Consider the following 22268-nt stretch of genomic DNA (forward strand, 5'->3'; position numbering starts at 1 on the left):
TTTCTATAGGAAACAAATGACATGTTTTCTTGTCCTCTATTTTGTGTTTGTTTCTCGTTTAAAAGTTACAACTCAGGATAAGGTTCGTAATACGGAACGTTTGGTTAAGAAAGTATAAGTTAGTGCCAAAATTTTGCCGTTTTGCTCAAGCAAAGGAAGAGACCTATTGCCCTTTTTGCTAATTAAACACAAAAACATGCAGTTTCCGCAGATCGGATTAAGATAACCGAGATCACTGCCGATAATCGATTGCGATCTCATTAAACCAGCCCTGAACTGAGTGCAACCTTAAGAAAGTGCAGCGAACTTATCATTTCGACAATCAGTGACACTTTAAACATTAAAGGAAGGCGATTACACCTCGCACAGTATCAGCTTACCATAACCCGTCAGGCCCAAGAGTCTGAAGTTGATAAATCGGTCATCGCTCGCTGTCTAACGCTTGAAAGAACGAGAATTAGAACTTGGTCGAGCGCGGTTCCCACACTGACAAGTGGCGCTTTGAAGCAATCTGAACGCTTGAATGGAAAGACAGTAAACATACGGGGACTTGAAAGAGAGCCGTAGTCTGTATATACGTTTTAGCGCCTGTCTGCCGTATAGGAAGCAATAGAACATTTTGAAGGCGTTGAATTTATTGTTTATTGACGGAAGTGTAGGTCGGGGGCGTTGGTCCAAATTCCCGGAGGTAGTTGAGGGTGTGTTTAACGTCTTGACACTTCCACTGTGGCCGTGGATGTCGACTTACTCAATAAGTCTTGGTAAAATATTACATTGCAAGGATACACGGATAATCATTTTGAAATAAAGAGATATATTACCGCCTCTTAGCCAAAACATCCCACACATTGTAAATGAGCACACAATACTAAGTAATGCTACATTTAACGTGTAGTATATTGACCAAACACACTACCACCATTCAATGGGCTGATACCAAGAGAAGTTGAGAAAATTATGAGTAACATGCGCAGTGTTATCGTAAACCACTAAACCCCAATGTTTCCATTGTATTGAGCCCCCAGTACCTAACAAAGGAAACCGCCCGCCCAGTGAAGAAACATGTTGTTCCTTGACCAAGCACCCGGTAACTCGGCATTTAATAGCGCTCGTATGGCACCGATAATATCGTTCAACGCGGCGAGATTTTGTTTCCAAATCCACGCGCAAAAGAAACACCGCGTTCGCTTAATAAAACACACCAGGATCGTGCGAGTTTGGGAAGCGATACGGACGATTCGCGGTTTAAACGATACAGGGCAACTCACCTTTTTAATCAAACAGCGCTCATTGTGCTTCGCCGCATTATCAAAACTCGGCACTCTCGCTTCCGCGGAGAGAGCGGCTTTGTTGCTGTTGCGATTAAGAAGGAGAGATGACGTTGAAAGAGAAGTGCCCCTTTGTGATGTCGGCTCCACTCTTTGAAAGATATGACACACAAGAAATTGTTTCCTGGCCTTTACTGCCGAGTGGACCCAGGAAGGAAATTTAAGCCCTTTTCGGGAAGATTTTATGACGTTTGAAGACGTAGAGATTTGTTGAATGATTTCCGAATTGAATAACTTGTGTCTTCCCCTCAACACCATTACCAAAATCAAATTGTTTGAAAAACAACAACACGTTACTACAACAAGAAAAAAACTGCTTTGTGTCGCGCATGACCATCTTCTACTCTGGCGACCAAACTCGCTATTATCGCGTTACTATGAGTTTAGGATCATAATCGTCCCCCAGAAAAAATTATGGATCGTTTGGCACAACTATGTGTGCGCATAAACCCCACTTTGGGGCAAGTTTTTTTTCACCATTTAACTGGCGACAATCCACCAAATGTTTATCTGTGGAGGATACAGTGTCATGTTATCCGCAGCAATGTTTGGACTTCAAACACGAAATTTACGAACGGAATTCAGTATTTGCAGTTATACATGTTGTCTGTGACGCGGATTCAGTTGCTTGCATGTCACTCAGCATTATATCGTCACCTCATGTTCAGGAGACAATCGTTGCATTCATGCATCTTTAATGTGCAGCCGTTTTGTCGCGATTTTGTTATAATCAGGTGCTCAAAAATTCATTCAGCGGTTGTGTTACGAATTAACACCATTTATTTATGGTCACATTAAAATTTCCGATAGATCATTATAATTTACAACATAGCTGCGAAAAAAGGTTTTCACTGGCAGCTGCAGAAAGTCGCTACGGGCCTTTAAAATGTTCCTTCGAATACAACGCTATGCCCGCAAGCCAATTTCACGCCAGATGTAAAGAAACAAAACCCGAAAACGACCAATTAGCGGTGACTGCAAAGCCCCTTTTATCCCCTATTGTGTCTACCTGCGAGGCACGGCTCTTTGATGAAGTTACCGCTAATTGCTGCTTGTTTGCTGACTATTGTCGGGCATCGCAGTTTCACACCTTGCATTGAGACCGGGTGCAACTTCGCCCTGCTTCTGAGCGATGATCGCGTCAAATGAAACGCATTATCCTGTAATCTAGTTATACGACAGATGTCGGGTCTTGCACGCTGGAGGTATGCATTTGTTCCTATCGCTTAACAACAGGTTAAAAGTTGAGAATAAATTCGTATCTCTTTAAAGTACGTTCAAACAATTCAGCCTTTTAATGCAATGAAAGTTCAACTCAAGGCTGTCAAAATATCCACCATGCCACAAATCCAATTTATTAATCTTTAAAGGTTGTTTTCTCATTATCATGTGTAACACATTGTTGTATACCTTACCCATTAAAGGGGGCGTTTACTTCAAGAAGAATAATGCGTTGTTTTCTTTTACATGTTTTGAACAGTTTAATGTAGATAAGGAAACCTAATCCTATGCTCTGCATAAGAACAACATTCATGATTTCCCTGTGTTATATCTTTTTCACCATCAGTTTAGGTGAATGTATTGGATTAAAGGCTACCTAAATTAAAATCAATTGTAAAAGCAATGAGAATTTCTTCGAAAGTTAATGTTGTAATAATTAAATTGACAGAAATGTACACGATGAAAGCGACAACGTGAAGTGAAGCAAAATACCCAGAGTAGCCAGACGACACTTCTTCGCTGTCGAAAAATACTTAATGTTGGTCATTGATAATTCCTCGACGTATATCGCTACAGTTCCTTCGGACAAAACCGCTATTATGGGGTCGCGACGACCTTTGATGATGTTCTAATGTTTGTTTCCACAAGACGATCGCATCCCGGACGAGACAAGATAAGATTCGCAACGAGGTTCCAGCGTAAACAGATAAGCATGACGCAGATTTGTTCCGACCAAAAGCCGTACGTCACATGGGGGCCAATTTGACCAAATTAGAGTTTCCGTCCGTTACAATGTTGCTTTAAAGGCCTTTAAGTGCATATTGTAGATACGCAACATCTATAATGTACATGGGAATTTTTCTAAAAAATTTCAACGTTTGTTGCGTGTAGAAATTAAGGTCCGTATAAGATAAGAAGGAAATGAAGGGTTATTTCTATTTATTCTGTCAATCAAACGTCCCCAAAGATGTAAACGGTTCTTGAATCATCGTTCTGACTTTAAATATTCCAATATTTTCAATTTAAACAATACAGAGGACCACAGTATCTTGTTTTACTCGCTCAGGAACCCATTTAGAATGCAATCGACTCCACATAACTCCAATTGAAACCGATACAGAGAAAAAGGAGGCTTGTAAAATACAACTGCTCGTTTCAAAAGTCTCGGCACCGATCACTTTGAACTCCACTTGATTTATAGTTGATCGATGTTGTTATTGTTGACATTCAACATTAACGTTAGTGTTTCCCTCCAAAAACTCGTTTCCATGCGGTTGAGTTGAAACGTCGAGAAAACCCGATTTTCGTGAAATCCCAAAACCTTCTGGCAACGCACACGACGGGGATCGTATGTCAAAATGTAAGCGGATTTCAATACTTGCGTCCCACATACCCAACGTCTAAACAAGGTCTCCCGTCCAAGAATAACCACACTCAAGTTACTAATACGTTAATTGTAGACGTTCACAGGCCAGCAACTCGGTCATTGGTCGGCTTTGCGTCCTGTTTACAGTAATTACGAGCAGAAGGCAGCACACGATCACGTTACGTCCGCCTGCAGCGCACCGAAACGTCGTAAAATGTGACCTCTGTGACTAGGAATATGGTCACAGCAAACATCAGTAAAACCACTGTAAAGGCGTGCTGTGGGTTGAGCTGCAATCCAAAACTGTGTGAAGTTGAAAAACAAATTCGATCGCAAAGGTGCGGCTTAATTTATTTTGCCGACCGAGTCGCTTGAAAGTAAATTTGTGTAACGCTGAGCTTACATGTTGCGTGGGGTTTAGAGTTTATAATGAGATACTTGGCCACATATGAGGTGATAGGAAAATACATTCGCATTTTGAAGGCTTTCTGGCTTGCATCACGTAACTTCATCGGGAATAAATAAACTTGAACCTTTAGCATAGAAATATGCTGAAAGAATGCAGACGTCAATGACCTGACTGCCGCAAGATTATATTGTATTGCATACAGAAAATTAAGGCATTAGCTTTGCACCGGAGGTGTTGAGTAAATTCTCCCGCTAGAGTTCGGTGGAAGTCACAGAAAAGCATAGGCGACAACGTAACCAGAGTCTTGGCGTCGTCTGTGTCCAGCTTACGACTTTGTTTGTCCAATTAACGCCCGGAGTATACCGTAAGCAAATCCGAGAGGCCGGTCCGCGCTTATCCGTGGCTGGCCTTCACGTTTGTCTTGTAACCCAGAAGCCGGCGATCCCGCTTTCGGCAAACAAGGCTACCTTGCATTTAGGACTAACCGGAGACGGTGTGTTTGTTTATCTTCGTGCGGTGAAACGGATTAGCCTACATGCCTGCTTCTCGCTGCTGCAGAGCCTTACAATGGATTGTGTGGCTTTCGATGCAGGGGTGTAACGGCTTAGTTAAATATTGGAAGATTCGATTAAGTCTCGACGCGCTATAACGGGACAATCCGTCGCCAACCTGTGGGTGACTTAGAAGACCTCTGGTTTACGGTTAGGTTCAATGAAAGGGAGCAGGTATATGAAGTCATTGGTAGCGTATTCAGTAATTGAGGTTTTCGCATTCTATAGTCAAAATAAAAACTATATGTATATGTTTTAACTAAACATAAACAGGGCATGTTGTGAAAGGTTTGATTGTTCAACATCGCCTAAATAAAATATCAGTTGCAGCTTGTCTTTTTTGGCGTTGTACTTCGAAGCATAAATGTCTTTTATACAGTAGTTGCAAAACTTGCACATCAGTAAATGTTTTTGCAACTGAAATTTGACAGGAAAGTGAATTCATACAAAAATTATATTTTTTCCACGAAACCTAATGCCGTTTATACTCAATCCCACTCGTGTTGTAATTCAAAGTACAACACGCAACATGTCTATAATCATTGACGCGTTCCCATGCTCCCAGAGGCCGGAACGCGTACGGTTGTTTAGCTCAAGTAAATTGACACTCATAAGTACAAGAGAGCAGTTATTATGCCAATTTTGGTCGTGTGAACATATCGCGGTTACCCCTACAATTTAACGGATTCTCTTTGAAGCTTGGCGATCTGGTGTCGGGCAATTAAACAACTGACAAGCGTTTCGAATGTACCCACAGCGCGTGCAAAAATTAGCTTCGTGCAAGTCTTGGTAAAGTATTGCCCTCATTTTGGAATATCGCGGTTTGGCGTAGATGTTCCAAGGAAAATTTTACATTGAAAAAGTCTTCATGATAATATTACATTAATTTGTCAATACTTTCAGAAATGTTCAATGTTGGTATTTTACAACGCAGCTCGTGCGCAGGTTTACAAACCGACGAGCGTTGCAGGACAAGCTCATTACAATGCGATTTAAGGGCAGTTGCGGTTCAGGATTTTCGAGTGGCTTCGGATGTTTTTCTTGCTCGGCTGAATTTTAAGACGATTAAATCCCGAACTTTGACGGGTAACCACTTCCACCCCAAGGATTTAGGATTTCCAGCAATTTAACACGAATCTGGAAATTGGGTCCTATTTAACTGCAACAAGTGCTATGCACAAAAACAGCACAAAAGAGAATGTCTCAAAGGCTCTAACTTTCCAGTTGGAAATATTATTATTATACCAGGCAGTTAAATAAAACTTAGGGCGTATTAAAAAATGCGATTTTGAGGTTCCAAGTTTTAAATTTGATTTTGTGTTTGAATCTCAAACATGCAAATAATTCTAAATCTGAACAAATTGTGTTTGAAACTCATTACGATCTTAGCGTTGGTTAAAAACGCGTGGAGAGAAACGTTATGTTGCTGCGAGTGTGCAATAAATAACGGATTTGCGCGCTATTAGTTCCACACACAAACGCTGGATCCCGCTTTAATGCGTTCACTAATTTGTCCATTCAAGTGCAATACCGTGCATGGAATGAAGGGGTGTTAATGACCGGATTACAAGACGGTCGTAATTGGGCGAATGAAGCGATTAAACAAATAAGACTATTCTGTTTCTATTGTTTCTTCGCGCCCCTGGCTTTCAACCGAGTTAATAGTCTGCCGACCAGAGGACCGCTCTCTCGATTGTCCGAATGCCTTTTTCTCGCGTCTCGCGTCTGTCTTCTCTCTTTAAATGTTACGCCACACTTAGCAGTCAGAGTGTTTTCGGTAGCGCCTGTTTCTATGCGAATGTCTTTGGGGAAAGAGTTGGGTTGCTTGGAGGTGGTAGCAATTTGGACTAAATGAGTTTATCTTTGATACGAAAGAAGTTTCAGTATTTTGTTGCGCGTATTAGTTTACATGTAAACTAATGAAAGTTTTAGTTGCAAAGTCAGTTTTTTACAGTGAACACAGGTGATTATTGCGGTGCATGCTCGATAACGTGTTACATGATAGATCACAGATATCAATAGTTTTACAGAAATTTAAGTAAGGTTTCGTCCATGCAAAAACCGTCACTTGGGATATCTAGATATGACAACATTGACTTTGCCTAAATTAAACGCATATACAAAACAAGGTTGTACATGCCATGGCAACAAAAAAAATTAACAAATCTATGTGACAGAACAAAAACGCAATTCACAATTCGACTCCAGTCTAGTAGAACTCTGCAAAATTCTTCGGACAATCCATTCATGTATGCCGCGGTGCTAAATCAATTTTTTTTGAGATACCGATGCGCTTGTTATCGTAAGATGCGATAGTATTGTTCGCATTTGACAAGTTAATTAAAACCGTAGCAAGGTGCCAAGCATCGTCCTATTGTACCATTGTATCATCAAAAGACCGCATATAATTACCTCGGGGACGTCGGCACGCGTCTGCTGTTTATCGGGAGAAAGAGGGCCCTCGTCCGGCGTCGGTCAAGACGAGTTGCCGAGGTAGCGATCAAGGGTTGTGGGTCGAAGGCAAACAATTGCAACGAAATAGGGCGGGTGCTTTTGATAATTACAGGAGCAGCGGGAAAACAAAAAGGGACCGACGTGGTAAATCGCAGCTACTCCCACTTTAAGTTTTATGCTCTGATGACAGATGCGGTTCGCACAGGGGGTTGACACTTCGTTTCGTTCGGCGCCTGATATCGTGGGAGTCGAAAAGCACATTTGAATCAAGTCAATTTGTTACGAAGGGAGTTATTTGATTCATAGGGTTGGTCAGCATCATTTTTGCAGCGAGCTGGAATAAATATACATGAATTTCAATCAGTCGAAATCAGTCTTTTAGTGAAGTGTTTACACAGAATGTTAACGTTGGCCAAAGCGTTTGTGTTCGATTTTGCTAAATTTTAATGAACTGTTTTTCAGATTGTTACACGAGAGAATTATTGTTAGACTGCAAGTTGATAATGAACTGTTAGAAATCGTATACTGTTACAATCAGAAAAAAACAGTTAATTGGAATTACGTTACTAAAGAGGAAGCATCAATTACTACCAAGGTAAGCATATTTTTCCTTCAATTACCGCATGTGTATGTGCCAGAAAAGCAGAAAAACAATCTGTATGTCATTTGTACGAAACATACAATCTATTTTAAAAGTTTAGACGCGACTTTCCATTGCCGAAGTAATGTCATTAGGTTCTGTATAATATTGAAAAAATGCAAGTTAGTTATCGAATTAGTTTATGCCAGAATATATTTGCTCTAAATGTTTTTAGAATCCAAACCGCCTGTGAGAACCCCTGTAACCAAACATGGTTGTTTATGCCTCACCCCTAATTCCCATACAAAACACCCACTATCATATTACCGCCGTGACGTATAGCTAGTGACGTAGGACCCTTTGCGGTCGGGATCGGACGACGTCGAAAGTTAGAACAAAAAGATGTGGTATGCTTCGGAAACGAGTCACGTGCGGTTCCGCCTCGTCTCACTCGAGTGAACGCGTACACGCGTCTTTCCGGAGGTTTTGCCTCAAATTTCCTGTCTCCAATACAAAATAGAGTGGTTTTGGGGTACCAAGGGGTTTTCCATAAATTACAATTTAAAGCTATTTCCCAAAACTTTCAGCCGAATCAAGGCAGACTGCAGGTTTTTATGATCCCTTGTTATTGGTCGAATTGTTATGTTGGTCTTATAACAGTGAGAACAGGCCCCAATGTGACATGGTATTGAGAACGAAATGCTGCTTTTCTGCAAGCTATTACGACTTTGGTTAGTTTACGCAACACGAAAGTGCGTGGCAGAAATCATAATGGCCTTTTTATTGTCCTTTAAAGGCGTATTTCGTTTCAAAGCTTCACGAACCGACTAAATACAACCAGTTCATTTTAAATGTTAAAAGCTCACCTTTGCTACGTTTCCGCCTCTTTATATATGGTTGTGTTCGTCTGGCGCCTGGGTTTGCGAGCCCCAAACAAACCGCAAAAGCCGCATATACAACCTGCAGAGCCCGTAATTGCTTCCACCTACTAAATATGGAGAGGAGTTTGTTTAAGGTGATGGCCACAGTTTGCATCTAATGTTCGGCCCAGCGGGTCGGAACCCACAGGCAGACGCGGTAACAAACACAGTAGCGTGATCGTGCGAAGGCCCTTTCGCGTTGGCGCCATTCACATCCCCGTGTAGATATCTTGCTAAACAAGGTGTCCGTGAACACATTTTTTTACGCACAGTCGAAAAAACTTGCATCTGAAAATGAACTTTGTTCTATTTCGGTGTATTGTGATCACAAGGTAACTTTGGCCGTCGTAAAACGTGCATCGCAAATATTCTATCACAACAGAGTAGACATGAGAAGTCCAAAATAACTGTTTTGTTTGTACAATGCGTTAATTGGTGACCTTTGTGACGTTTCCGTGAGTTTCAGAAAATGCATAAAATTTAGCAACTGGGAAGTGGGCACGCATGTTGCTTCATGGAGGTATTTTGTCTAACGGAATTTACGTCCACGTGGCACCAGAGTAAAATGCTTTCGTATAACTTAACGCTGGCGCAAAGAATAAACAATTCTTTTATATTTGACCCAGCGGAACCGAGTACGTGTGCTTTTAAAGTTGCAAGTGCAACGAAGGTCAAAAAGCGTTCCCGTAAATGTTAGCTTTTACTGCCCATTTAGAAAACACACCTGAAATAAAGTAACTCCGTACAAAAACCCACAACCACACCGAGAACATACGATACGTATTTATGGCCCTAGCGGGCGGGTAACCATAGGCGTGGTGCGAAGAAACCAGGTGTGTCGCCAATAATAAGTGGACTGTTGGCCACCTGCAAGTATCGTAAAGTGATCAATCAATTCTATCCACCGTCGCCACCCGCGCCTGTGGAGCGCGGTTCCTTCGTGCGGAATTCGTCAAACTCGTGGCCAGTATTGATCACCTGCTGCAAGGAATCGACCAACCGCTCGAACAATTGCAATAATTGGTTGCCGGTCCGAAGTTCTAGGCTTGCTGCTTTCGGGCGTATGTCTAAGTTTGCAACACCGAGCCACTTTATATGGAGTGAACCCCGCTTCCACCAAAACTCGCATACATTGCAGACGTCGACTTATTTCATTAAATAGGTGTGGGAAATTAAATTAAGGGATCTCTCCTTATTAAAGCCGGAATTGGGTTAGCCGTTTTGCTGGTAACTGGATTCGATTATATTCCGGATATAAGATGACACAAATGTCGCCAGTCTAGACGTTTTTTTTCACGTTAAACACTTAAACCATAATCTATAGAGGTTTGAAACATTTCAGTTACGAAAAAGGCTCGCAATGTTTTTTTATCGAAATATGAAAGAAACAGCTTGAATTGGCAATCTAGGCCCAAAGTACGAGTGGAACAATATGTAAGGTTACATGTTTACTCGCTTGCAATAATGCAGCAACTTCCCGAGCCTTGAAATCTTCCGCGCCACTAAATTTAACCGCATCGGTAACAGGGATCGATAGTATTATTGCTGACACCCAATATTAGAAACGTTTCCATTTGCGCCAAGAAACATCTTTTATATACAATGCCACATTAATGTCAGAGTCCTGAGGACAATAATGCTCTACGGAGAGGTCTATTTTGTAAAGGAGAAGCGAAGGCACAGTTCGGGGTCAATTGTGTCAATTAAGTAATGGCTATTGAACGGAGGGTAAATGGGATGACGGAAAGGAGGCGTTTAATTAGAGTAATTTATTAGCGGTTGTCTGCCTAGGTTTTTAGTGATCAGGAGGTTGTTCGTTGCACAGGAACGTGGAAAGTTTTCTGGCTTCTAAAAAATTTAGAGAAAAAAAGTCCTAGGAAAAATAGCATTAGAATGCAAAAAAACAAGATTTATTAAGAGTTCACCGACAGCTTGTGTGCCGGGTGATACACAGTAATAAAGTCGACATGTTGTTGAGGTGACTTAGGGTTTGCTTAAGCGCCGGTGCGTCATGTTTATCTGCTGTGAAAAGTTAAGAGAGCATAGATAAGGAAGTTTTTGATAGATGAAATGTATTTGGGACAGCAAACGTTTCATGTAGATTCGTTTTAAATAAAACAGATGCGAATCAATGTTCCAATGTAAACCAAGTCATTTGTTCAGGGTCAAGTCGAAATTGTGTCATAATCACGTCACTAATTAAAGTTTAATGACGTCGACAATGGGGACAAACTTGCCAATTTGCCAGGGTTTTGAATAATGCATGAACCCCCTTTCTTCTGAGATAATGAAATTCAACGCAGAGCTGTGGGTGCGCAAAGTTCTGGGTTTAATGCATAATTAAGTAACCGTGGTGTTTTGCAACTCGACGAGAGCGCACGGGCGCTGCAGTGATTTATGAGATAACGTTTGCTACGTGGCTTCCCAGCACGTTTTGTCCGTCGACGTAAAGATTGTTTGATGTTCTTTCCAATGCGAAACGTACGTAAGAATAAATAGTTATTATAACTCCCTCTTTATGCTGCAATGTTAAAATGGGCGAGTTCGCTCTGCCTGTTTGCAGCTAAAATATCGCCAAATTTAACGACAAAGATCCTGTCCATGTGCCTATGAACATATATAGCAACGAGTCATTTACAAACCGAGTGGGGTATTACCCGCAACTGTTCCAGTTAATTAATCTCTGGGGCGCCGTCTGTGAACATTAGACTCAAGGTCGTCTCGGTATGTTCAAGGTCAAACGCGTCAGCCAATTCCCTGTGAGATTAATCAAGCCACTTTCTAACGATATATCCATCCAAGCTTCCCCGTCCCCATCTCGTCTGACACTTATCCCATTTTTGGCTTCTGACCACGAAGGCCCCAGCGGAAGCTTGCTGTCTACTTTGTCGGGTTTAACCATCGTTAAGAAACCCAACTCGGCGACACGGTTACTCAATATTATCGACTATACCCCGCCTGAAAGGCTCATGGGACATAAATGAATTGAGGGGCGTGACGTCAGGTTTTGGTGCCCAAAGTTTGAGGAAGATACGAATACTGGGATATTTAATATTAAGATACTTCAAGCAAACCAGCAGACCTAGTCAGTACAAGGTTTACAGGAGTTTAAACATGTCCGTTGTCCTTTGTTTTCTTTGATACTATTTATTGAATTAGGAACAACAAAAAGTTGCCCGTAGGTCTTAGGGTTTGAATTTATAGTTTAATACCCTTTTTTCGACAAATTTTTGCGGTGTTTTTTTGCTGAATCTTTTTAACAAACAGTGGTGGTAGTAGGTTACATTCGCTGGGTGAAAAATGAACATTTTGACCGTATATAGGTACACAGTGAGTACTTACCCCAGCTTTCGCACAAATCTTCGTGCAAGTTTATTTTGGCATCGTGAAGCCAAATATTTTTCCAGCCCATGAGCGCGCCGTCGCGCTTTCTGAGTCGAAAACTTTTCGCACGGCGTCCGGTTACGTCATAATCGAGTGGGGCTCCCACGCCCCCCATTGTAGACCCCGACCCAACATCATGACCCCTAGGGTCACGGTTGGATGTGGACCGTGCAATGACATATCGATATTCCCACTATTTAACGTAGTATCGTGTTTAGACACATTTTGCGAGGTTTGGTGTGGGATAGAATGCGCCAAACTGGAGTGTTATGGATTTGATTGATTGTGGAGTCAAATTGTTGTTGTAACTGTGCATCAAAACAAACCAACCAAAGCGGTTTTGCAATGCTCGCTCTCTGGAAGTGCATACAATAAAACGAGTAATATTATTAAAAAGTTTGACGGTAGCATTTTTTACATTTACAGAAGTTAGTTGTTTTTGATTGGTTAGTTTTCGCGCCCATTTATCTCCCTGAAAAGTATTCCGTTGCACGATGTCTGCGTCCATCCGTGTAAGCTTCGGGTTGGGAAAACACAGAGACACCAAGAATGCTACTGCTGGCCTTCACTTGCGGAAACAATCCCATACACAAATGTGGATTGCACGCAGGTTTATCACAGCACGTCGTCTCATGGTCTGACACAAGCTACTTACAGGGGCAGGGTCTTGCATTCAGTAGTTGTGGCGCCGTATAGGACAATGGCCAATCGATGACCTGCCCGTAATCTTGAGTCGCTGCCTTTTGTGGCGCGCGCTGCGTTTTATTCTGGGGTCCGTTGCATGTTTGACAACAAGTGTGTTGCCAAAAAAACACCAACCGAACTTCGGGGTCGCGCTATTGTGTCGTCGCGTTGCTTTAGCTCGTGTGAAAAGACGCAATTCTAGAACGAATTCGAGCAGGATGGCACGCTGATTGCAAGGTTGTTGGACAAACGTTTCGAGTTGCAGCGGATCTTGCAGGCGCCATCGCAGGGGCCGATAGTCACCGGTTTCCCACAAGAGATACAGACTGTTTGCATTGCGTTTCCTCGCTCGGCTGGTTTAGGCGGAGATGGTTTAAGGCGTCGGTTTACTTAAGATTGGTTACCAGAACTGGCAAGGTTCTCGGGCCACCTGTATCCGGCGTTGAAGGCATTAAATCACTGCGAAGTCGGCGGGTTTAAGTTTACTAAAGCTCTTAATTGCAACCTGTGCGATTTTTAACAGATTAAAGCAAGGAAGTTACATAATTATGCTCTAATGTGAGGACAAGATTACAGTCATAAGATACGCGAAGAAAAGCACTTCTATTTTAATAAAAATTATTAGGCTTTGCAAATAACAGTATGAGGACAGAACTTATTACATATCCATTTGTTTTACAGACAATCATGCGCTGGTGCGACGCGTTGGTCGCCTTGTTTTGTGTTACTCTGTGGACCAATCTTGGCGAGACAGCAAAAGCACCAACTCGTACATTAATATTGACGATGGATGAAAAAAGCCCCAAAGGTAAGTTGCTCAAATAATGAAAGTTCCCTACCACAATAAATAGCTTTTATCCATTTTTTGCAAACTTGGCGCTTTGTGATATAGGTCTGTAAATGTTCCTCTTTTCTTACTTAGTGTCTAGTATCAATTACCTTAATTTTACACGTGGATCGCATAAGTAAACGCCTTCATCGCAGTCATCTCATATTATTCAGGTACTGTGGTCACCAACATGGCAAACGTATTTAACCTCGGAAGGGAAGAAACGCAACACCGACGTTTCAAACTCATCGACCAGAAACTGGTTCTATCTCAATTCATTGAGTCGCGCAAGTACAAGAACCTTGTGCAACTGGATGATCGAACCGGCATAATCACCCTTCGCCATCCTGTTAATAGAGATGTGGATTGTCGGGCGTCAAAGCAATGCATTATCAAACTGCAGGTACTTGGAAAGTCAAACGCCTTTTATGACGAAATGCACGGCTGGGGGGTTACAGACCTTCTCATTATTTCAGTCATTCAAAATGAAATTTGGAAAGGACGAATACTTGTATTGTAGTGAAATGTTGCAATGTTTTGGGGATTATATGAACATACATTTTTAATGTGAAGTACTTTGTTGGAGGTGATTACGTCTCGTTGGGATAAAGTAAATTGCCGCTAATGATTCTTTGTAACTACATAATCACTCATAGAGTGGCGAATATGGGATGTTATAAATAATTTAGAAAATATGCCTGTTGGTGCATCACCGTTATTTCGATTGTAAGTTCAACAAAAAGAAGCTCTAATAACAACCTGTATTCAATAACTTAAGACACAACATGCGTCAATAACAAAGGCCACAATTTCTCTTCCAGGCTGTTATGTTGCCACAAAAGTTCTTCAGCCTTCTTCATCTCGATGTCGTCATCAGTGACATCAACGATCACGCACCAAATTTTCCCGTCAGACCAATCGAAGTCAACGTATCAGAGAGTGCCAATGTGGGTGAGGTCATCAACTTGGACCAGTACCAAGCACGTGACCAAGACACAGGTTCGTATTAGCTGTTTTCAACACTGACGTTTCCAAAGGTGTTTTGCTCGTGACAAGCTAACTTTAGTCACAGCTAACTGCAAGGCAAATTTATGCGATACCAAACGAGCTTTCTCGAGCGTTATCGTCCGCAAACTTCCTGTGAAGTTGTTTGTTTTGGAAGTTAAAACTAATGTCAAGAGATTAGGCTGGTCGTGAATCAGTTGACATGTGTGGTTGGTCGTTTCTCCCAAGAGCATGTGGACTAACGGACCACGTCCTATGTTTAGGAAACAACTCTGTTATCAAGTACGCTCTCTCCAATAATAACAACCACTTCCAAATACTACAAGATTACGACGAGACTGGACGGACACACATAAACCTTCTTCTACTCAAGAAACTTGGTAAGAATTATTTTTAAAAACATAACACATAGGAATACAAAGTTTGTAACCAAAATTAGCCCAACATGTCTTACATATGTTCATGATTGTGTTTTCAGTATTATTAAACTCTTCAACTTTTTATCCATCACACATTGTCTACGCAGATTACGAGCGCAATCACTATCACCATCTGACCCTGACCGCAACTGACCTTGGTTCGCCACCTCAAAGCGATCACGTGACACTCAGGATCCGCGTAACCGACGCCAACGACAATGGTCCAATATTCGAGAAACAGGACTACGTTGTGGCTCTTCGCGAAAACCTCGATCCGGGTTCTGAAATAGTTGAAGTTCGTGCTCTGGATGCGGACAGCGGTGAGAACGGCAGGACTGTGTATTACTTGGGCGAAGAGGATTCAAGCGCCAGCGAGTTGATCAACGTGGATCGAGATACAGGGATGGTCACCCTTAATCAGAAGCTGGACCGTGAATCCCATGATGGGTAAGTCAAGTCGGAGTTACGATCACATGATTTAAAAACCAACTCTTACGAAAAACGCAGAAAAGTGAAACTGGATTGTGCACGCCGTGGCATACAACGCCTTTTCCCAAACAAAATATACAAATTAATTCAAAATAAATATAGTAGAAACGATAACAAAGGCGACATGCTCCACACGATGGATTCAGGCTTATCAGTAATTAATGCGAAAGTGTGTTACTTTCAGTGTAAGAATAGTAATTGAGGCGAGCGACTGCGGTGCAACGAACCGCAAAACAACCCGAACTTTCCTGACTCTCCACGTAGAGGATGTGAATGATAATGCACCGACAATCAACATCAACTACATTGTCGACTCCAAAGACAGTACAGGTATAGGGCATTGATGTTGGAAAAACAATCCGTATATTTCGGTAGCATAGTGGCTGCACCATTGCCGTTGTTTTTGTTAAATTTGCAGTCGACGAATATTTTCTAATTGGATTTCCATGGTTAACTAACGTTTTAAAATATACGTTGGTATGATAAACACTTTATGAATAAACAAATAAGCAAATAATGATTAGTAAGCTGCTGACTGTAAACACTCTTCAGCTTATCAGGTAATATTAACCTTTTGAATTATTGTTTTCAGCTTACATTAGCGAGGACAGTCCGATTGGAACTTACCTTGCCTACGTAAGCGCAAAGGATTTGGACAACGGAAGAAATGGAGAAGTCAAACTGACGATATGGACACAGAAGGTCACCGAAACTGGTAAGTGACCCCACGTGTAATGGTAGTAAAATATACAAGAAGATAAGATGTAAAGAAACTGTACAGTCAGGTAATGAACGACCAAGGTCTAAAATCGGCGGATAAAACAATTTAAATTCTTTTAATACGCCGTGTCCGTCTCCACCGATTTAGACAGACTGACTGTTTAAAAACTTTATTTGAGTTATAACAAGTAATCCATTGATGACATAAGTTTTGTGTATTTTTCAGGCTACACAGTGGCGGATAGTGGTCACTTTTCCCTCGCCGCGGACGGACTGATCGGCACCGGCAAAATATTCGACCGTGAAGTGGAAAACCGGTTTAAACTGGTTATATCGGCTTGTGACAAGGGAACTTCCCCACGGTAAATATTCAATAATAACACAACAAAGCTTTTAAAATTCTACGAAATGTTCGAAATTTTACCAATTTGATTTCATTGCAGTTGCACTTTTTCCAACGTTACCATCGAGGTTTTGGATGAGAACGATAACGAACCAGAGTTCAAGAAAGATGTTTACGAAGTGACGTTGTCTGAAGGATCAGAAGTCGGAACCAACATTATAACAGTCTCTGCCTTCGACGCCGACTCCCTTAACGCACCAGCGTTGTCACTCAACCAGGTACAAGTTTTTTTCAATAATAGAAAACATTCAAACTCAGAAGAAGGTGAACTAAAACCTACAGACCAAACGCCCACATGTAGATGGTTTTTGCAAATTTGTGTATTTAATGTTCAGAAAATAAAACTGTACGAAGTGTTTACTTGTAAAAAATAGCAATGTAGATAATAACGCAAAATATTTTCTTCAGGACAAAGAAATCGCCGAGTCGAAGAACGGCCAGATTGTCTACTCGATTGATGCAGAAGAAAGATTCGTTACAATCGACTCAAGGTCGGGCAAGGTTACCTTGATTCGACCCCTCGACCGTGAGCGGATGGAGAATATCAAGGTAGTGCTGCCTCAGCTTTGTGACGAGAATTGGAAATTTTAACGTTGTCGTATTTATATCAAGGTTAAGATTGTGGCTACCGACGGGGGATTACCGAAGCCACATAGCAGTGCGTGTGTGCTGAATATCAAGGTGGAAGATGTGAACGACAACAATCCCATCTTTACGAACCCAGCACTTGATAACCTGACTGTGTTCGCCACAATACTTAACAACGATGTTATTACGGTCATTACGGTAAGCTCGTAGCAATGCTTATACTACTGCTGTACATACTGTCCGCAGTTACATAGAAATCGAACCGGGTGGCATAGAAATAAAAGAATTAAACTTAAACGCGTTGATTTCAGGTGGCAGATTACGATTCTGGAGCCAACGGAAAGGTTCAGTTGGTCTTGAAGAGCGTGGATGGAATGAACGAAGGCGAGAGCAAAAACGGGGAAACACCGTTTGGTTTTTTTGTCCTGGACAACGAAAGCGGAGAACTGAGACTTAATTTGAGTCGAGAGGACCCTGAAAAGCTGGTTGGACAACACGTAGTTGTGCTACAGGTGAGAAGCATGTTGGCAACGTCTGAAGGCACTTTCACAGCAACAAAATGTGGAAGATATATTCACAGGCAAAAACGAACACAAACACTTTTACTAAGTATCGCAGTAATGCACTCTAATTTACGAACATTAAAAAAATGCTTTTCGCCTAATTATGTATTCTGCTATAGGCCACAGACGAGGGAAATCCCCCATTAAAGACAAAGGTCAACCTCGTCGTACAAATTTCGGATTCCTTGATTCCTTCTGAGCTGATGATCGGGCATAAGCCGACCTCATCGACGAAAGTCACAATTTCCACCGAGATGTTGATCATCCTTGTTTCACTTGCCGGCGCCACTCTGCTCCTGATTGTGGTCATTACTGTGGTGATCGTGAAGTGCAAGAAAGACAACAAGGTAACGAAAGAACGCATGTGGTTTTCAAGGCAGTTTAAATTAACGGTAGCATGCCGGCCACTGCTTCGAAAGGCACGTTAAGTTTGATGAACGGTTGTAAAGTAGACTTAGGGTCTTCGCTGGCGACTCTTTCGGAATGCATGTTAAATTGAAAAAATCAATTAACTGCTTTACAATGATTCGCACTTTCTTTCGGCAATACGAGTGTGATAAGTTCTAACATACCAACAAATGCCTTTTGAGGACAAGCAGTCATTTCGTGGCAACTGATTCAAGACTTTCTTTGGCTTTTGTTTTGTCGTTCCTTCTCGATTTGAAATGCAAAGTATCCTGAATAATGGTTAATAATTTGCATCCGCAACGACTGATGAATGAATTTAAATTTAGCTGCAGTAGGATGAGATGCTTTGTCATGACTTATACCTGTTTACGTTTCATTGCAGAAAGTGCGGACTTACAACTGCAGAGATGCCGAGCATAAGAGCGGTTGGCTTAGGAAGAGAGGCGAATCCACAAAGAATGAAGAAACAAAATCAACTTCGACTAAATCTTCCACCGGTCATGACGCAATCACCAAAGTCAACGAGAAAGATACCAAGGGACAGCAAGATAAATCAGTCGCCGGCTCCAATAAGTCGAAGGCAACGAGGTTTGTTTTCACTTGCACAAATTACTTTGTTGGTTTTAGTTCTAAAACCATGAGATAAGACAATTAACAAAAGACAAAATTCTCAAGCTGAATGTGACAGCAGCAACGACAGTAGTTACTTACAAACAACACCACTAAAATGATATTTAAATCATATTTTATTCACAAAACGCGAACTGCCGAAAACTGAAAGCGTTGTGTGACTGATGGGAGTAGAAGCTAACTGAGCATTTTAATTATTGAGCAGAAACCTGTCGGACTCGACGCGCGGATCATTTTCTGACCTCACAGCTTCGTCACGACAAGATTACGTCACCAACTACCAAGTGATCTCACCAGGCGAAAGGCCGCCCACGTCACTCAGCACGTTCTCGTGCGAGGGAAAGGTGTGATTTAGTGACGTAAATAATTTCGAAATGTGCATTTGAACTTTTACCTTAAAGTAGGATAGTTTGTGGTTTAATGTGACTCTGGTCAAAACGATTACTGATGCGGGGAAAATGTTATTTTGGTCAGCGCAAAGTTGTCAGAAACTACTTTGTTTATAATGTATTACAGGCGCCAATAAAGATTCAGTAGATTTTTTAACAAAACAACAGCAATGCACGCACGTCTTACAAATATTGTACAACCGATTTTCAGGCCGTATATTAAAAGTTTTAAGTAACTTGCAACTACAATCACTAAACTAAAGTTTCCTTTGATTTTAGATCGCCCAAGCAAAAATAATCGGACTCATTCCACCACCACCTGCTTCCTCACAAAACGATGGCGATAGTGGAAGGGGTGACAGTGATCCGGACAGCAGCAGTTTCAGTGGAACCAACGAACGAGACTTCCCGAAATCACTCGACGTTTTGCCTTACACGACTGTCGATATTCAAGGACAAAAATACGACTACGCTGCGCCGTCTAGCGGTAGCCGCTGTACTAATGAGTGTTTACAGTACGGACACAGCGACATCTGTTGGATGCCTTCACCGACTCACGGTAAGAAATCTGTACAAACTTCTGAAAGTTTAATAACGATTTTACCCTTTTGTTTAATGAGTTTATTTATCTGTTCCGACACCACTTAGTAAGGAGAAGTCAAAACACTATTCTGTGATGCAATGTATGAATAAAAATCACAACATTTAACGCTTTATTTGGTTTCCAGAATCTGCACTCAACAAAGCCGCTGCACACAATCACCTCCAGTTCCAGAACGAATACAATCGAGTGCTCGAGACAATCGAAGAGACGTCACCCCAACCAACCGATTCGACGATCGCGTATGAATACGAACCGGACGCGATGCGAGAAAACGTTCGCCGTTCTATTTGCCGAATGGCATCCGAATCCCGGCGGCAAGAACAACTACCCGAAACCGCGCATTGCCCTTATGACGTCACACAGCATGTAAATCCCCGATGGAACGACGCAGGAAGATTTTCCAACTCTTTAACACCCTCCCCAGCGCCGTCAAGCGGCATTGGCGCCTCTTCACAACTGTCTGGCGCGTCATCATCTGCCTCGTCACGCTCTGCAGGTTTCTGTGACGTAGGCCATCGTCATCAAGTGTACGCTTCCGTTAATCAGTCAGGCGTGAGCATGCGGGAAACGCAGGAAATAATTGACGACATCGAGAAGTTGTTAGTGCATTAGGCGGTGTGTAATACGCTGTGCCATTCTTTTAGTGTATAAGCTTGATTTTGTTAAAACCACTCTAACATTGCAGATCACTATACATGCGTGACAATTATTTGATGAAAATAAACTTGTTTTGGCAAAATAACTCATCCTACTGATAAAAAGTAACTAATTTTGTGACAAATTATCATGAAATTAAGTAAATCGTTCGAATGTTAGGCTAGTGACTTGAACTTTTCATGGCAACCCCTTGTTCTTTCAACCGTGCCTATGTATCGCAACGCAAAACTGCATTCACGCCGTTTTTGTTTTGTTTTTGCTTCCAACGCCGTTTCAACTGTGACGTTTTTGCTTTCTTTTCTTTGTTGCAATTAAAATCAAAAATCTTATGAAAACTGTGTTACCTTCGGGACTATTAGTGGATAAGTTGGATTTTGCAATCAAAGATGCAGCTTGAAAACTAAACTTTGAGCGCAACGCTTGCCTACGTAATTTGGAAATCCCAATTTCCCGATCATTAGCTTGGCAAGCCAACCGACCTCAAATCTGTGCATAGCTTGCCAAATTTGTTGATCAATTAGTACTTACCATTTTTTGCGTTATGAGCGCGACGATTGCTTTGTGCGGTCTGTTCACCATATTTGTCGAAATGTCATAATCACGCAGGAAGACGCTGAGCGATTATCTCTCAGAGGGTCTCAAAATTTTTAATTTTTAAGATAAGACGTACCAAGCAGGCATGAGTTTAACGGTTGTTGAGGTTAGGATAGTTACAAAGCTCTAAAATTCTTTCGCAAATGGTACTTTTATGTGTATCAAAGTTCCAACATATGAGCACTGGAAGGATGTGTCAGACGCCACGACGAGCCACGCGAAAATGAAGAAGAAACAGATCTATTTCCGGATTTGGCAAAACAAACATTCTGAGCCTAATGCAAAACTCATGACAAAACGCGGCTTGTTTTGGAATATTTAAATACTGGCGAGAAAGCGTGCCAGTTAACACAATTTGGGTAGGAATTGGTAGCATGAGGCGTTGACGAATAACCAGTACATAAAATTAGAATACAAAAACAAGTTTCGATAAACAGCACCATCAGTTCTTATTCAAATAGAACGATAATTGAGTGAAGTGTTCACCTGTGTAACGCACAACAAGTGACGTTGGAAAAAGGTTGATTTCAGTAAGAAAATGTTAAATGTTGTTATCAAGTACATAAGAAGACTATTATAATATATGAGTCACTAAGTCAATAGTCGAAAAAATAATAGTCAGTTTAGAGATGCAAAATGTTTGTGGGGAGGAAGGTAAAACACCAGCCCGGGCCACTATACGCAAGCTTCTGTCTACAGCTCACAGAAACCATATCATTGGCTCCACTTTGCCTATAAAAAGCGCAACGGACTCTGAGCGGAAGTATCACTCAGTTAAGAGAGTGCCATGGCGCACAATGCGGCACGAACACAGTACATATTTTATTTCCTGGTATTTTAGCTAAAAGCACCCACATCTAGTAAAACCAAATTGCCCTAAAAACGTATTAAGATAAGTTGGTGTTTTTACCTAGCAGTAGAAAAAGCAAATCCTCAGCGATTATCATCAAATTTTAAACTCTCGTGCCTTTTTTGGACATGATAAGTTATTTCTTGGGCTTTTCAAAATAAATTGCTAAAATAAATTGCCACCCATGTACCTCAGAATTAGTTGGGAAGTGAAAAGTAACTTC

At 41.5% G+C, this 22268-nt stretch overlaps 1 protein-coding gene across 1 annotated transcript; it reads left to right on the forward strand.

Annotated features, from left to right (window-relative positions):
• The first annotated feature begins 7795 nt into the window (after nucleotides 1-7795).
• On the forward strand, nucleotides 7796-20904 carry LOC145913488 (protocadherin beta-15-like). The gene is made up of 18 exons (XM_083001168.1): nucleotides 7796-7924; nucleotides 13579-13705; nucleotides 13900-14129; nucleotides 14548-14725; nucleotides 14995-15111; nucleotides 15258-15597; nucleotides 15824-15969; nucleotides 16232-16354; nucleotides 16595-16721; nucleotides 16803-16980; nucleotides 17171-17311; nucleotides 17375-17548; nucleotides 17662-17862; nucleotides 18033-18260; nucleotides 18704-18909; nucleotides 19157-19295; nucleotides 19620-19959; nucleotides 20087-20904. Exons 2-18 carry the CDS (start codon nucleotides 13585-13587, stop codon nucleotides 20554-20556), a joined length of 3459 nt encoding a protein of 1152 aa, XP_082857294.1. The 5' UTR covers nucleotides 7796-7924; nucleotides 13579-13584; the 3' UTR covers nucleotides 20557-20904.
• The last annotated feature ends 1364 nt before the right edge of the window (nucleotides 20905-22268 follow it).

Source organism: Ascidia mentula, chromosome 9, assembly GCF_947561715.1.
Source record: "Ascidia mentula chromosome 9, kaAscMent1.1, whole genome shotgun sequence".
Taxonomy (NCBI): domain Eukaryota; kingdom Metazoa; phylum Chordata; class Ascidiacea; order Phlebobranchia; family Ascidiidae; genus Ascidia; species Ascidia mentula.